This window comes from Eptatretus burgeri, chromosome 4 (assembly GCF_056783735.1).
Source record: "Eptatretus burgeri isolate ZD-2024b chromosome 4, Ebu_testis_v1, whole genome shotgun sequence".
NCBI classification, from domain to species: domain Eukaryota; kingdom Metazoa; phylum Chordata; class Myxini; order Myxiniformes; family Myxinidae; genus Eptatretus; species Eptatretus burgeri.
This window is the reverse complement of record NC_140964.1, coordinates 140471611-140489110: the sequence shown is the minus strand read 5'-3', so window position 1 is coordinate 140489110 and position 17500 is coordinate 140471611. Positions and strand designations below refer to the sequence as shown.

Below are 17500 nucleotides of genomic sequence, written 5' to 3'. Positions count from 1 at the left end.
ATGGAAAAACAATTTACTACAATCTCAAAATGATATGTGGCTCAGGAGGTTCTCAAATAAGAGCATTAAGAGAAGTTTATCATTTCATTTCTGCTCAACAAAGACACTTAAACCAAATACCAAGTTATTCTTTGTGAATATACTCGAAGGAAATGAATGTTACAAGAAAATCAAGTTATTCCCTAAAGGAGAACATGGAAAAATATTCGCTGGTTTGCTCTTTGAGTATAATAAAAATACAAAAGGACTGTGATTATGTTGGGAGAAGAAGTGCTTTAATCAGTAAGTCTCAATTTTTAATTTGCTTGTATCGGAGGGAAGGGGATAGGTGGGGAGGAGATGTCTCCCATTTTGAGCTTTTGGGGCTTGGATCAGATAGTTTTTCCCTTTTTCCCCATTCATTTGAATGGGTGTCCCAGAAGTAACATTTATCATCTATTCCCATTCCTCTAGAAACCCTTATCTGCTCACCCTCCAATTAGTCCAAAAGTCCTGACTGGTTGTCTACCAGCATTCATCCGTCCTCTTGTTCTCCCCATTGTGGAATTGTGTCCCTGTCTCCATTGTATCATCTTCCTCACTTAAGTCTTTCAAATGTGCTGTCCATCACTACCGCATGCATCCACTCTCATGATCTCTTCTACACATGTTGACTCTTTCCCGTTATTTTCGTCTTCAGGCCATTGTTACGAGTGTTTGTGTTATTTGTCCTTGCCTCTTCCTTGTCTGTGTACATCCCCCCACCATTTGGTACTTTTTGAACCTGCTGTCTTCTGTTGTTAGAAAAGGAGAGGTTACATTACCATGAGCCTAAGCCTTGAAAAAAAGGTGGTTTTAAAGAGGTCACTAACATGTCTGTCATGTCAGAGCAACAGGCCTGGTTCTTCAGCTTCATCACAATAGATGCCAATCATGCTGACATTTTTATATTCCACAAAATCAAGGAGAGATTGTCTAGTTTTTTCAAAATAATGAGTTGGAACAACAAAGGCTTCCCAATTTGCAACTGGCTTTCAAGACCAGCTTTGCTGTATGGGTGGCCCAGGAGAGGTCTCAGCTGATGGTGAGTCCTAGATGTTCAAGAGACTGAACCCCTTTTTTGTGGCGAATCATAGAAATAGGTAGGTGAATAAGTTTGGTGATCGTTCCAGAGTGAAAGGTTGAAACACATTTTTTTTTATTTCTCGTTGTTCCATTTGTCCAACCAGTGACTAATCTTTTAATATTTCTTTACAAGGACAAGGCCAATGGAAGAGCAAGGTAAAACTGACAGTGGGACAAGCATCAGGGGAATGAACAATAAAAGAGAGGGAGGATGGGAGAAAACCTTGAAACCAGCAAATTAAATGGTTGAGTTAGGAATGGTTTGAAGCCTGGTGTTGGCTTAGTGGTTAGGGTGGCGGCTTGGGATCCCAGGGTCCTGAGTTCAAGCCCCGTTGGCTGCTGAATTAACACCAGGGGGTTGACTCAGCCTGTCATCCATCTGAGGTCGGCGAAGTGAGTACCAGTGTACTGGTCCCGGTGTATGCCCCGGTTAGAATAGGTATACCATATCCCTGTGTGTCGTAAGAGGCGATCAGGGTTGGCGTCAGGAAGGGCATCCGGCCATAAAACATTGCCTCAAGAAAAAGCCAAACCCCTGCACAGCAGGGAAAAATGGCTGTAAAAACGGTCATTTTTTTTTTTTTAGTTAGGAATGGTTTATGGGAGTAATAAATATCATGCGTTTAACAGCTGTCAAACAAAACCACTAAAGTTGGACATTACGATACAACCTAATAGGACACGTGGCTCAAAAAAAACATCATATCACCACACAATAATCAAGAACTGTCAGACCCTGACATTCACGGATTTGCTATTCGCTGACCCCATGTTTTCACGGTTGATAAAATGCGACCTGCTTCTACATTTGTGGCCCTGTGATTCACATATTTGCGGTTTTCCCGGGTGCAAAAAACATCCAAATAAAGACCAATTACTGCACCCTAGTTCCAAGAAGGAAGCCAAACAAAACAATACAAACACAACACACACACACACACACACACACACACACACACACACACACACACACACACACACACACACACACACACACACACACACACACACACACACACACACTCCACACAAACACACACACACACACACACACACACACACACACACACACTCCACACAAACACACATACATATACAAATACGGATATGTTATGTCCTGGTAAGTACTTACAAAAGCTATATTATTTGAAGTTATAACCTTAACTTATAAGCAGTTTACTGATTTCCCAACTGCCCGGATCATCAGCTGGGTGTCGTTTATCATTGAGGTTTCGATCCATTCAGCCCAGAACCTCTCCAAACGGTGGATCCACAACCCCAGTCACAGGTCCACATCAGTAGATTACTCAACATTAATGGACCCACAACTTTAAAGTCATGTCCAGACAGTCAGTCAACACAGCAATGCAATATCCTTATTCAAACTTATTTAATTATCACTTTTATGAAAGTATCACTACATTTGAATAACTTTAATCACACACCACTTTATGATAATATATAAAGATGATAAACACTTTTCCTTGCAGACATGTCCATTATACAGCACCTCCATCTAACCTTCGACTCAAACTGTCATTCCAATATTCAAACTTTCATTAACAACCGATATTAACATGCTGCACTGCGTATCTTAGCAACCACCAATAAATTATTTTAATGCTTATTTATAATGTATTTTAATTGGCTGCTCTCGAGAGCACCCTTATTCTGGACATTTCCATCTGTCTGTCTGTCTGCAAAACTTTGGTCAAGCCTCGGGGCTAAACCACTCAACCGATTCCAATGAAATTTGGTAGGTAGGACCAATATTTCTGGGAATCATGTGCTTTTGAATATGGGACCCCGGGCTCTAGCAACGGCATAGCAACGGCCCTTTAAAGTGGTCAAAAAATCGAAAAAAAAAAATCGAAAAATCGAAGCTTAGAGTTCTGTGCGTGATCTGTCTAGCTCCCTTCATGCCAATTTGCAGCCCTAACAAAAAATATTTGTAGGAGATAGGTTTTGGGCGAGTACATGTCGAACATTTCAGAAACGGTTAATTGCAAATATCTCTAAGAGAAAGAGTCTGATTTTGATGAAACTTGGGTGAAATGTGTACAATGTGGCAAGCATGTAAACAAAAATGAATGGTTGCTATGCACACCTCCGTTGCTTAGCAACAGCTAAAATACTTTATCGTACATCGTACACTTATTGTGGACTGTACAAAAAAATCAATACCTCAGAAACTGGACCTCCGAGGCACCTGTTTTTTTGTGCCCAAGGAGAATGTCTTACAGCATCATATAAAAAAATAAAATCTCAGCTGGATCATGTACTGATTCCTGAACAATATACAAATTACGAAAATCTCCGATACATGCATACTCTAACTTTCGCTAATTTGTACTCTGATCATCGCGCCGTGGCCATTCGAGTGTCAAAGAATGAAATTGATTGATAGCATGTACATGAATATCGGCTAGTCGCGTCGGCCAGCTTTCCATCTCGAGCGAGCAGCCATGTCGCCTACTGGCTTGTAATAATATTTATTTCTTGTATTTTTATTGAAATACCTCCATTATGTAATACCATCTATAAATATTATTTAATTACCCTCATTACCCTGCGCTCGCGAAGCAAAAAGCGGGGTTCAGCGATCGGTCGCGTCCATGTGTGTACATATGTGTCTACATTTTAAAAATTCATTTTCTCAGCAACCGTTTATCTGATGGACACAAAAAAGCTGCGCATATGACCTGCTTCTACATTTGCGGCCCTGTGCTTCACATTTTTTGTTAGTGTGTAAATTTTTTTGGCCATGATATGAGTAAGCTACGGGGCCTGTCCCACCATTCGTGCTATAAACCTTGCTGTATGACATGTCCCGCCATACGCGCTCTAAAAACGCTATAAAAAAAAACATCTCTTCCAGCTGCTGCGTAAGATGTCATCCGCCACGAGTTAAACAATTAAAATCCTTCACCGCACCTACCACCAGCTGTGTAATAAACGACACTGATGTCTCCCTATCCCATATGTATTGTATGTACAATGTCCTATATGAGCCTGAGATCACTGTTATGAAAAATGCCCAAAAGAGGGAACACAAAGGTTAATAAAATTCACAGAGCAGGTTGTACGTAATTGTGGAAATTAACTTGATCAAACAGCTGAAGCCACATTTTAGATGTTTATATCCCACACATAACCTTACCCTTTTCTTTCTAGGCTCTCTTCACGTCGAGTATTTATTGATGGTGTACATCGACTTCGCTCTAAGGAACTCCACAGTCAAGAGCGAGTCCATTGTTTCAGAGCAGGTCTTGGCTCTGTGTGCCCTCTTTCGCCACTCTCCCTGCTCACTCATGCCCAGCTGCAGCTTACAATCTGTGGAGAGCCTTTCATAGACATTGGGATGTTACAGGTGAGATTGATTACATTGGGCCCAAGTGTCTCTTGTCTCCAAATTCATCATTTCTTCAAACTACTTTACTGGAATCATATTATCTTTTTATACTCTTTGATTCACACATGTTTAACAGATCCTTATCAATCAGCATCACAGACACAAGCCACTGAGAAACATTTAGGGCCACACAATTAGGCCCCCACACACTAAAGTTTGCAAAAATTTACAAAAAACTTGTGTTGGTAAATATACACTTCAGAAATAGTCGTATCATTCCGTATATTGTGTGGTTATATTGTTCTACTTTTTAATTGTATTTTTGTTTTTGTTGAATATTTGGCATTAGAGGGAACATTTGGAGAGCTTTGAAATGCAACAAAAAATCTATGAAATGCAGACGTAGAATAATATTTATTTCCTGAAAGAGGTTTACTTTTTGATACAAAAAAATGAGCTTCATGGAAGAGCGAAACTGAAGATGAATGTTTTGACAAGTCCTCTTGTCGTGTTGTTATACCTCACTCACCACGCTATACACATGTCATGCTTCAAGAGTTGAAGTCCCTCAAATCTTTAAGGCTCACACATGTCACTGGTAATATGCTATATTCTAGAAGATGCTCCATTGTTTAAAGTGTCTTCCAGTTGCAGTTGGTAATATTAATTTGACTGTATCCCCACTTCTGCATGACAGCTCTGCAGCTGTTGACACCATTCCTGATGCTGTTGAGACACGGCCATGTCTCACTGGCTCCGATTGGGAGAGCCCTCTGGGTCAATATAGCTTTTGTGGCTGTGTCTGCAAATCTCTTGACTGTAGCTGTGAGGTTACATTCCAAGGGCTGAACAGAATATAATAAGTGCTCCTAGAATTAAGCCTCTTAGTTGCTGGTTCATGTTTAAAAAGTGAATGCATGAGGGGGATCAAACCAAAGAGGAAATAAATACCTTAAATGGTGATTGATCCACCATGGAGAGAAGACAAGCTGACATTTCGGGCCTTATCCTTCATCAGAGCAAACAAGGTGCTTACTCTTACCCTTTGTTGGATGATGAGGATCACTTGTCTGCTTTGTTTTTCCACCCTTCATGAAGCTCTCTTTCTTATGAAGTGTGGAGTAATACCAGGAAGCAGGGATCATCCACCTCCATGGATATCAGGCTGTGAGATATAACTCTACAAGCTGCATTGAGAACTGGATCTATCTTCTTGACATTAAAGGAGTATTCCAGATTGGATAGTCATATTCACCTGCTGAATAAACATGGCAAGGGCAGAAGTTAATAAGGTCAGTTTGCCATTTGGAGTTGGTCAACTTCGTTTCTGGCTCCCACCTTCACCTTTGCTTTGATGGTATGGTCTTTATGACTGAGTGGAGGATATAATGTTATGCCAAGGTATATTGGCTTGGGTTATTATGCCAGTCCTTTCCAACACCAACAGAAAAAGACTGTCACGTAACTTTTTTGGTTTAACATTACGATTTTGGTTTACTTCTCTGTTCAGATGAAAGGCACTGATCATTTTTTTCAGGGTTGGCCCACAAATGGTTATTCAAATAATAGTTGGTTAACTCAGCTAGTGCATCAAAAAGAGACTTTTTCTTTCCTGTGGTCCGATCGTCAGTCATTCAAGATGAAAATCCAGAAGATCTCAACCATTCTCGGGCCTGCTGATCAAGCTGTGTGAGAGCATTCCAACCTCCTACCAAGTACCAACTTGTGGATGGAGCACTCTTCCACCAAGTGTTCTGCAGTTTTGGGCTCTCCACAATCACAGCTTGATGTGTCAGCCAGGTTCCAGGTATACATACATGCATTAAAGTGTCTAATGCCTGCATGAAATCTGTTCGGGTGGCATCACTCCTTTCTTGGAAGTCTGCAGCCAGCTGGGGAGGTGGAAATGTGTGACAAATGCTGCTGTCTGCCTTCTCTGAGAGGAGCCACTGTTGTCTGCTGTCAGCCTCGATGTAAGACTGGGCTGCTCTGCTTGAAAGGTTTCTGACTCTTGAGTTTGCAGTGGTTTGTGCATCTTGTTGCAGAGGAGATGAACTTCAGAGTCAAAAGATTTAAGTGCAGCATGTCTGGTTGCTGCTTCTCATCATCGGTGGTAAGGTGGGATGCCAGTGAGGAGAGGGAGCTGGTGGGTTGGTATTGGTCTGAGGCAGCCATTGATGACTCTGAGGCCAGAATTGAGCTGGACATCCACTTTCCTTGTGTGCACGCTTCTACCCCAAGGAGCAACACAGTACTCTGCTGGAGCATGCACCAATGTCAGTGACTCAGTGTAGTGGAGCAGAGGGTGATGAAATCTAATCCCTGGTAGTTTCCTTAGCAGACTGACACTTGCTGCCATTTTCCAACCAGTTTCTCAGCATGGTTGCAGAAAGTAAGGGCCCTGTCCAACTTGATACTAAGGTAGGTCGGTGTGGTGGTAAAAGGAATTAAAGTACCATTCAATCGAACTTGTAGTTGTCTGTTGGTGTCCTCAATGCTCAAGTGAAAAGCTGAGCAGGTGGTCTTCCACACATTAAGATAGTCGCCATTGATGGTAAAAGTAGTGCATTGTGTAACTATCACATGACAAGGCCTGCTCTACACCCTGAAAAGTGTGTGCATTATGATACAGTATGATACAGAAAAGTGAATTATGATACAATAAAGAGTACCACACGTGTGAAAGAAGAAGATGAAGCATTATAAGAGATCGGTTTTATTATTATTGTTTGCGAGAGTTTTCATCAGATTAGGTCATGGAAGTGTTGTAGAAAAAATCGTGAGGTGAATTGTAAAATTGGATCTTGCCCCCGTTCTCCCCCAGCACCACAGAGCCTTTTCTCCTCCTCATCTGGCCCCTCCCCCAGCTATTCTGCAATCCCCCACACTCTTTAAACAACCCTCCTTACCTCCCCCCCTCCTCCCTTGTCCGACCCTCCCCATCCCCTCCCATCCCCTGCACCCAAAGCCTCCTCCCTCCCTCTTCATTGACAGTGTGGACCTCAAATATCTGGGGCCTTCGCTCAAACCTTACAGATCTTTCCATACAGGTTGCCACTGACAAACCGGACTTAATCTGCCGAACAGAAACTTTCCTCCCCCAAGAGGTGTCTGACTCCCAAGTATCTCTCCCTGGTTACTCCCTCCTCCGGCATGATAGACCTGAGCCTCGTCCTGGTGGAGGAGTTGCTCTCTTCGTCAAAGACTCCATTCCTCACTCCCCCACACCCCCAGGAATACCTCTGGCTACGGCTTCCCCTCCACTCCCACCTCATGTTTATATGTGTACTGTACCCTCCACCAAACAGTGATGACTCCATTTCCACCTCACTCTCCGAAAACATGGACCAACTTCTATCTTCTCATCCAAACTCTCTCTTCCTCATATGTGGTGACTTCAATTGTCATCATGCCAGTTGGCTGGGTGTGCGTACCTATCTCACCTGTCATGGCACTTCAGCGAAAGCTTTCTGCGGCTCATTGGGACTGACTCAATCGGTCAATTTACCGACACGGATCTCAACCAATGGTACTCTGTTTCTTCTGAATCTGATTTTGACAAATTTCCCTGAAAATATCTGCTGCTCTTCCTCCGCTCCAATCGGTTCTTCTGACCATGTGCTTGTCAAAGTGGACATCTCTCTGGCTGTTATCAGAGATCAGTCTGGCATTTCACTCAAGGCCAACTGGCAGCGTCTCCAAGCGGCCATCAACCTTCTAGACTGCTCTCTCATCACTACTTTCTCCAACATCAACTCATCCTGGGAATTCTTTCAAAGAAGCTTGCTCTCCCTCATGCACAGATGTATCCCCTCTCCTCTTCAGTTGTCCTTCCCTTCCTCCTGCTCATGGTTAACTGAAGCTTGTGGCGAGGCAGTTGTCCTGAAACAACTTGCTTTTGCTTCATGGAAAACAAACCCAACTGAGGGTAATCTCAGTTCCTTCCATAAAGCTCGGAACAAGTGTGTATCTACGCTCAGGAGAGCTAGAAAACAAGATCTTTCTCAGCTCAAGTCTGAACTCTCAAACCTCTCTCCCTCCTCCAAATCCTGGTGGTGTCTAATCAAATCTATTTCTGGTGTATGTTCCACCTCCATCCCCTCAAATGGCCACACTGCTGATACCGCACGTGAAAAGGCTGAATGCCTCAATTCGGTGTTTGCAACAAAATCTTGTGTCCAAAACCCATCGCTTTCTGTACCCACCTTACCCAGTCGCTCCCAACTGTCCCTGGACTCTGTGTCCATTTCTCCTGACAAGGTGGAGAGCGTGCTGTCAAATCTAGACTCAGATTCTGCAACCGGTCCAGACGGCATCAGCCCACGTGTCCTAAAAACCTGCTCCTCTGCACTTGCTCACCCTCTCTCTGTTCTCTTCACCCTCTCATTTGCTCACGGTCATCTGCCATCTGCTTGGAAATCAGCAAATATTACTACCCTGCATAAAGAAGGTGCAAAAACAGATCCCTGCAACTTCAGACCATTCACTCTTCTCCCAATCATCAGCAAGGTTATGGAATCCATCATCGCTTCAGACATCAAATCCTTCCTCTTCTCCAATGGCCTGATTTCCCATCATCAATTTGGTTTCAGACCTGGTCACTCTTCCCTGGATATGCTGCTTCTGCTCTCCCAGCAATGGATTGAGGTCCTCAATGCCGGACATGAAATCAGAGCCATATCGACAGACAGATCACGTGCTTTTCACATGGTCTGGCACCCTGCCCTGCTCACCAAACTCTCGTCTTATGGTATCCAAGGCCATCTCCACTCATGGCTCACAGACTTCCTCTCCTGTCGCAGTCAACGTGTGGTCCTCTGCGCTTGCTCACCCCTCTTCTGAATGGAGTTCTTTCATCCCCTCTTCCTATCCAGGCTGGAGTTCCTCAAGGCAGCGTTCTGGGCCCTGTTATTTTTCTGGTTTTCATTTGCGATCTCTCCGTCTCTGGAAAATCCTCTATCTCTTTGCTGATGACTCCACCCTCTGCCGTACCATCTGTCATCCCTCAGACCGGCAAGCAGCAGCTTCTTCGCTCACTGCAGATCTGGGTAAAACCACAAACTGGTCCAACACGTGGAACATGTCTTTCAATCCAGACAAATCTCACATTCTCACTCTGCCTCTCCGAAAGGACCGTTTGGCAACCCCCCCTACCCCCCACCATCCGCTTTCTCAACAACCCTCTGGAAGAAGTCCTTTATTTCAAGCTTCTGGGTCTCACTATCTGCCATAACCTTTCCTGGGAAAGCCACATTTCCAACCCGGCCTCCAAAGCCAGTCGCCGACTGGGAATCCTCCATTGAGCAAAGGCCTTTCTCGGCCCACCTGAGCTCCTGACCACATACAAAGCTTGCATGCGCTGCCTGATGGAGTACTGCTCTGCCCTATGGGCTGGTGCTCCTGCCTCCCACCTTTCTCGGCTTCATGCTGTGGAAGCCAAGGCATTTCAGATCATTGGTATCTCTCGTGATGAGGCCGAGTCTTAAGGCCTTTCACTCTCTCACCGCAGGCAAGTCAGTGGTCTTTCTGTCTTCTGACGTCTGCTCTCCGGTCTCGCCTTCACCTGCTGTGTCTGCAATTTGTCCCCACCATATTTATGCAGGTCGCTCAAGGTCCGCCAACAACCCCCTTCTGGTAAAACTACCAAAATCACGAATCACTGCTCACCTTCACTCTTTCATTTCTCTTTTTCCCTGCCTTTGGAATAAACTCCCTCACTCTGTTCAATCCCATTCTTCCTTCAATGCCTTCAAAACAGCTGTTCACCACCACCTGTCCACCTCTTATCGTCCTCCATCCAAACCCTCAGTCTTTTCTACCCTCGATAATCCACCCCAAACCCACCTCCTTCCAATTCCCTGCTTTCCTTTCTGAAAGTCCATGTAATGTCCATCTTGTATACCCCGTGTTCCCCACCCCTTCCCTCTCCCTTCCACAGATCTCCTAATGTCTCTGTTCCCCACTGTTTTGTCCTTCCCACTCCTGCCCCTCTTGTCTCATGCCCCCCCCCCCCTTGCTGTGCGTTGCGTGTTAGCTCTCACACGAGCCTTGACAATGTATTAAAAAATATATATATTTTTTAACTTGATGTGGAGTGCTGATTACCCATGACAGTACCGACCTGTATACAACCCAAAGACCCAGAGTAGCTTTCACCCTTGTTTTGGGAGAATTTTAGTAAACAAATTGTAAAAACAACGTTGCATTATAGTTGTTTTAAGGAGATGTGCATAAACATTATTCTTCACAAACAGCTGGCAATCGTCATGTGTCGGGTGGAAAAAAATTATCGGTAATTTGGAAAACAGGATCATGTGGCAAACGGCTCGGAATTTGAATGTTATCAAATTTATTTTGCTTTAAAACTCACAAAGAGAAACCACATAACCCGTCGAAAGCACACCCGATTCATATAAAATACCCATTTGCTTTAGAAATGGCCACGAGGATGAAGGAAAACATGATCCCTCATATTCTGTTGAGGTTAAAAGTTAATACCTACTGTGTGTCCTTCCTTACCAGTATGGTTTGACGACATGCGCTCCAGGCATCCAGTGTATCAAAGAATCAATTGAATTTATTTTTTTCACATTTCAAAATCTGACTGACAGTATTTGGGATTCTTGAGTATTCTGGATTGTTACGTGCTGCTTGTGGCAACAAAATATACTGTATTTCATCTGACAAGGCAGAGAAACTCATCTTTCTCAAAACAAATCTGAGCTTTGTGAACATTAAACATGAAAACCCCAAAGCATGACATTTTCCTTAGTTTGAACTATGCAAGCATGGGTAACAAGGTCATGGTTGGTCTCCCAATTAGCTCGTTAAATCAGCAGGTGAGTCGCCTCCACTCGTACGCTGATAACACCAGTTATAAGAGTCAATGGCTGTTCAATTTACGTACTGTATGAACGATTGTTTGCATCTCTTTGTAACCCAGGGACTCCCTGTACTCTATTTTGTATAAAACTTGCTTTACACATGGCCAGAAAGTATAAAATGCTTCATTTATATGCGTCAATAACTTATCGAATGAGCACACTTCCTTCCTTCCATCCAGCCAATTGTTGCTTCATCAGGATGAAGATTACCACACACCGTAGCTCATCATTTGTTTTAAAATTCCCAAAGTTCCTCCACTAAAACTCCCAGAGTTCACTAGGCATGGGGTGGGGGGGGGGAGGTGGGTGGGGTTAAGTTTAGAAATGAGCAGCACATGCATGGTGTGGGGTAATAGGTTTTACAGAGGATTATTTTTAAATCTTAAGTATCACAAGTGCTGACAAAGCAGTTTTATGGCATTGAATATAAGAGGTGGTTTGGCATTACCTCATGGTCAGGATTTTGGAATTTGGTAGGGTACCAGCACAAAAGGATATATTCTTACAGATAGATACCACATGATTTGTCATTTTTCAATCAAACCATCTCTCACAGCATCGTGAAATTATTTTTCTGAGATATTGTTGTATGTAAACACATTATCTAACACCACTTTCAATCCACAGAACCACACAATCTACCAGGCTGATGTGACTCCTTCTGACAACCATGTAATACTCTTCTGGGATGCTCTTCGTTCCTTCTCACCTGAGGAGCGATCGAGATTTCTCCAGTTTGCTTCAAATATGGAGCGTCTTCCAGCAAGTTGTCCTTGTCTGCGTGAAGGCCCTGACACCCCTCATGTTCCACCATACCCTATGAAGATTGCCCCAGCTGATAACCAGACAGGTTACTCTTCTCTTTTTATGCCTCTGCTGATGAAGTCGCCGGAGGCATTATGTTTTCAGGTTGTCTGTCTAGCTGTCTGTCCGTGCATCCCTGATTTGTTTTCATTGCCTTGCTAACTTAAGAATGGCTGAAGGGATACAAGTCAAATTTGGTACAAGTATGTATAATGATGCATATATGAAGTGATTAGATTTTGCGGTCAATAGGTCAAAGCTCCCATTAGGTGAAAATTCTATTACGACGCTAACTTGTGAACCAGTGATGGGATTTTGACCAAACTTAGTATAAACATATATATTATGATGCAAATATAAACTGATTAGATTTCGGCATCAAAGGTCATGTCAGGAAAATATGATACTTCAAAACAGCTGAAGGGAATTAAATCAAATTTGATGCAAGCATGTATAATGATGTAATCATATTGGTGGAGGCATATCAGTTGATGTTGTGATGTTGAAGAGTGCCTTTCTAGTTTTTAGCTCACCTGGAACATAGTTCTCGGGAGCTTATGGGATGACACGTCGTCTGTCTGTCAGTGCGTTCGTCCGTCCGTCGGTCCTGTGGAAGCAATTTTAGCCACCTCAAGACAGAAAAACTTTAGTTCAATACAAGCTGTTTATTCACTTCGACAAAAGACACTCCTGTGCACACAAGGAAAGCTTCAACTCTCAATGATGTTGTGAGCCGAAGATTTAATTCTACATAGATTATTGAGTGTATATATACAGTTTTACCAGGTTATGTCTAGATAACAGATGGAACGTTGTGGACTTTAAAATTGCTACAGAGAAGGGTTTTGGTTTGTTTTGGAGCTTGTTTACAGCCCCAAGAGGGGAGATAGTCATGTCTTGCTATTGACTTTGATGGTCACCAGATAGATAAGGTTTTACTCGGTTGTTTACGACTGCATCAGCGGAATGTGTGTATTCTGCTCTTTACTAGTTTTCTCAGCATATATTTATTATATTATTTCTCAAAGCACTAAACTAAGTTAATCTTGCATTTTTACATTATTATAAATTCAATTAATAATTCAGTTTCCACAGTTCCCCCTTTTGTTCAAACAGAACAACCTAATGGTTTGTTCTGTAAGGACAAACCTACTGAAAATCTAAATTTGTCATCAGCTAGCGGCAGGCTCATTTCCACCGCGTCACCCAAACTTGTGATCTGTGGTGGGTTAACACCCTAGCAAGTGGATGCACCCCTTGGGGGCCACCACCTCCCCATGCCCATAGAGAGTTGGGGCGCCCTGGCGATTTGGATGGACAGAACCCTGTGCACACTGAACATATACATCCAATAGGCAATCGCTTTTTCCAATTATACTAATAAGTTTTTATTTGAGTAAGCCGCTCAAATTCTTTTCCCCCTGAAGTTTTAAAGATATCTCTATTATTCCACATCTCCTCATCACAATCATCCATCTGCTTTTGGTTCTTTAGCAACAATTGTTGAATTCTTTAAAAAGGGTTTTTGTCAGTCCCAAAGGCACGAGCGTCTGCACTTTCATATTTTCTATAAAATCCCACCGACATGGTGTCTCAATTCAATTTTATATTAAGTTCTTCATTTTCTGGATTTTTCTGGATCTTCATAGTTGCTCAGAAACGGTCGATCCAAGGAAACTTCATGCGCCACCATCATCGTCACTGTGGCAAATTTTCACTCACACACACACACTCACACTCACACACCGATCATTACTCTTATGCACGCTATGATGACAACAATAGCATTGATTATTTCTCGTAAGCCCAACGAATAATATGGAGTATCCATGTTCCCCATCCACCAATTGTCTTTACCAACCATGACCCGAAGTTCCATCCCTTATTATAATCATGATACTTTGCAGCTACCTTCCTTACATGCTGTACCACGTCATGGATATGTACTGTTTAATGATGCCTGGGGTTCCACGAGATTATTCATTCGTATCCTTATATCTATCCTCATCCTAGTAATTTGTCCCTCTGGTTACTTTTTCTTCCCCAGAGTACTGGCATGTCGAGTTACCCAAGTAAGGTCCATTTCCTTTTCTATTTACTCAGGCAAACTATTCCCACTTCTCTATTCATCACCTCAAAATGCGGTGGGTATTTCTCCAATCCTTCCCCCTAAGATAGTGAGGCAAAATTTGTCCTATATCGGGGAGTATGGTCATCTTTTCTCCCTGTATATAGGAAGTTACGTTTCACCCGATACTGAGGATAGTAACAGTGCCAATAGTCAGTGCAGTTGTACCCCTCCTTTTTCCAGTGACTTGTTATCTCTCGTACTTTTGCACTTACATCCCCTCCAGTCCCTCCTATTCTAGATAGGACTGGGTTAGCTTGTCTACGATCCAGGTACCCATATACTGTATATCTTCCCCTGAAAATGGGACTGCCGAGAGGGGCTTTCTTCTCATAAACTGCACACAAAATTCTGCTGAAACTTGATAACAACCTTCATCACCTGTGATGTACTAAAGGTTGTTCATGTTATTAAATAAATTGGGGTCTGGGGGTCGGGGGGGGGGTCAACAAGTGGTTTGCTCCCCAAAATATATATTTGCTTTCTTTTCCAAAACCACACACACAATTTTGATGAAACTTGACCACAACCTTCATCACCATTGATGTACCAAAGTTTGTTCACACCATGTAAAAAATCTGGTTTCAAGGGAATTGACAGGGGGGAGGGGTTGCCCCCCAAAATAGGTATTTGCTTTCTTCTTACAAACTACACACACGATTTTGATGAAACTTGACGACAACCTTAATCGCTCATGATGTTCCAAAGATTGTTCGCCGCATTAGAAAGAGTGTTGTCTCGGGTGTCCTTTGGGTGGGGTGGGGGGGGGTTGGTCACCAAAATAGGTATTTTCTTTCTTCTCAGAAACTACACACACAATTTTGATGCTATCTGACCACAACCTTAATCACCCGTGATGTACCAAAGTTTGTTCACGGCATTAAAAGAAAATGTATAGGTATTTACTTTCTTCTCTGTTACATATTTTGTGGGTCATCCACCCCGAGCAGTGGTTCCATGGTTTTCTTATCCAGTCAAAACCAGGTGAGCACTCAGGGGTATTGCCCCTGTTTTTACTGTTTATTACCCTCGCCGAAGGATAGGGTATTGCATTTGGCTCCGTTTGAATCTTTGTTTGTTTGTTTGTTTGTTTGTCTGTGTTTGTTTGTTCGCACAGAACTTTAGTGTTGTTCTCTGCAACCGCTTGTCAGATTGAGACAGATTTTCACCATAGGAGCAACTACTCATGTCGAATGTTGTAATGATAATTATAACATCAGAGGTCACGTGGTGTGGCAGCCATGTTGGAAAAACCTTTGGACCTCTATTTCTGAAACGACACCAAGTCAAAAATTGAAACTTGGCACGTGGCAAGTCTGCCTCATGCGGAATGTGATTTTTTTGATGTAATTGGTGCCTTTGTTATGAAGTCATAATTGCATCTGTAGAACGCTCCATCTGATCAGTATGAAAATTTGAGGATCATCGGGATAAAATGGTCCACAAAAATGAATTGATGCCGTCGTCTGTCACATGATTTGGCAGCCATATTGTTTTTTTGATTTTTTTTAACCTTCAAAAATCTTCTCTGAAATGGCTAAACAGATCGAGGCAAAACTTTACAAGTATGACTGCCTATCCATGAGGAACAAAAGGTTCATACATATGACATCATAGGTCACATGGTTTTTCCAGCCATATTGAATTTACCCTAAAACATATATATATAAAAATCTTCTCCAGAACGGTTGGACAGATCGAGAGGAAACTTCACTCAAATGTTCCCCGAGCCATGGGTGTACAAATTTAAGGAATAATTGGAAGGTCACATGGTTTGGCAGCCATATTGGATGGAAGAAAATATTAAATAATGTTTTCGCTAGAACCACTTAATCGATCTATGTGAAAGTTCACAATTATGATCTAGTGGTGATGGGGAATATACTTTTTAAATTTCAACTTGATCAGGCACATGGTCTGGCAGGCAAAATTTTTTTTTTTTTTTTTTTTTTGAGTAAGGCTCACTTGGCTGTACCTGGATTGGTTTGAGGGTGGAGGAGTAGCAGCTGAAATGTGTATCCTATCCACATTTCTCTTGATTACTTTATCTTTGCTTTTTGTTTTTTTTGGGTTCCTTCTGATTCTCCAATGCAGGACTGTACCTCTTTGGTCTTCCATTTGATTTTAATTGAATTTATTGTAATCCCATCGTGAATTCAATTGAATAAGAAGAAGAAACATCATGGGTCAGGGTCAGGTGTCTGATCAAAGCGGGACGTGTTGGTACCCGGTCATCACTGCCAGTAGTTATAAAATGACAGTTATATTTATGTCTCTTATTAATTACGGAACAGTAGTATGCAAATGGAATGGGAGTTCTGGTGCAATCCAAAATTTATATTGAAGTGAGTGGAGTGGTATGGGGAGGGAAAACATTTTCACTGACACCCCAAATTCCCCAAAATGTCCTCATTTCTCCCTTCCCCAACTAAGCCATTAACAAATATTAAATCATCAATAGACCAACTACTTGGGGAGAAGGAGTGGGAGGGGGAAGGGATGGTATTTCAGATTATTCACATCTATTTACTCAAACAATGAACCAATGAATATTTGTTTATGTAATTCATCACCATCGAAGATACCATTTCTTGGTTTAAGTATCTTTGTTGAGCAGAAATAAAATGACAAAACTCTCTTAATGCTCATGTCTGAGCATATCATTAAGAGATTGTTGCAGATTAAATTATCAGTTTTCTTTGCATCCTCCAACATATTTGCATTATCTACTTTTGTTTTAGTTATTTCTTCAATGAGGCTTATTTGATATTTTTCGCATTCATTATGTTTTCCATTTAAATATCAAGGCTGTGATTTTCTCTCTCAAACCAGTAAAACCTCTCAACTTAAATGTCTCAACACTTATGTTTATATTAACTCTAAAAAATATCTTAACAATTATGGATATATATATATATATATATATATATATATATATATATATATATATATATATATATATATATATATATACATACATCATCACCACACAGCTTTTTGCGGGCTCCAATCATGGTACCCTTTCTTGTGGCAATGTTTTTACGGCCGGATGCCCTTCCTGACGCCAACCCTTTAGTCGCCTTCGACCCTGCAGGGATAATTACCAGTATACTGGTGCTCATTTCGCTGACCTTCGGAAGGATGACAGGCTGAGTCAACCCCCCTGATACTAACTCAGCGGCCAGCGGGGCTCGAACTCAGGACCCCAAGGATCCCAAGCACCGCCTT

General features: G+C 42.2%; 1 protein-coding gene across 1 annotated transcript in view; it reads left to right on the top strand.

Moving 5' to 3' along the window:
• Nucleotides 1-17500, top strand: part of HECTD4 (HECT domain E3 ubiquitin protein ligase 4) — a 525771-nt gene that overhangs the window by 477780 nt on the left and 30491 nt on the right. The window contains exons 54-55 of the mRNA XM_085880170.1: nucleotides 4279-4474; nucleotides 11968-12190. Of these exons, the coding sequence (XP_085736296.1) occupies nucleotides 4279-4474; nucleotides 11968-12190 (419 nt within the window). The remainder of the gene's footprint in view (nucleotides 1-4278; nucleotides 4475-11967; nucleotides 12191-17500) is intronic.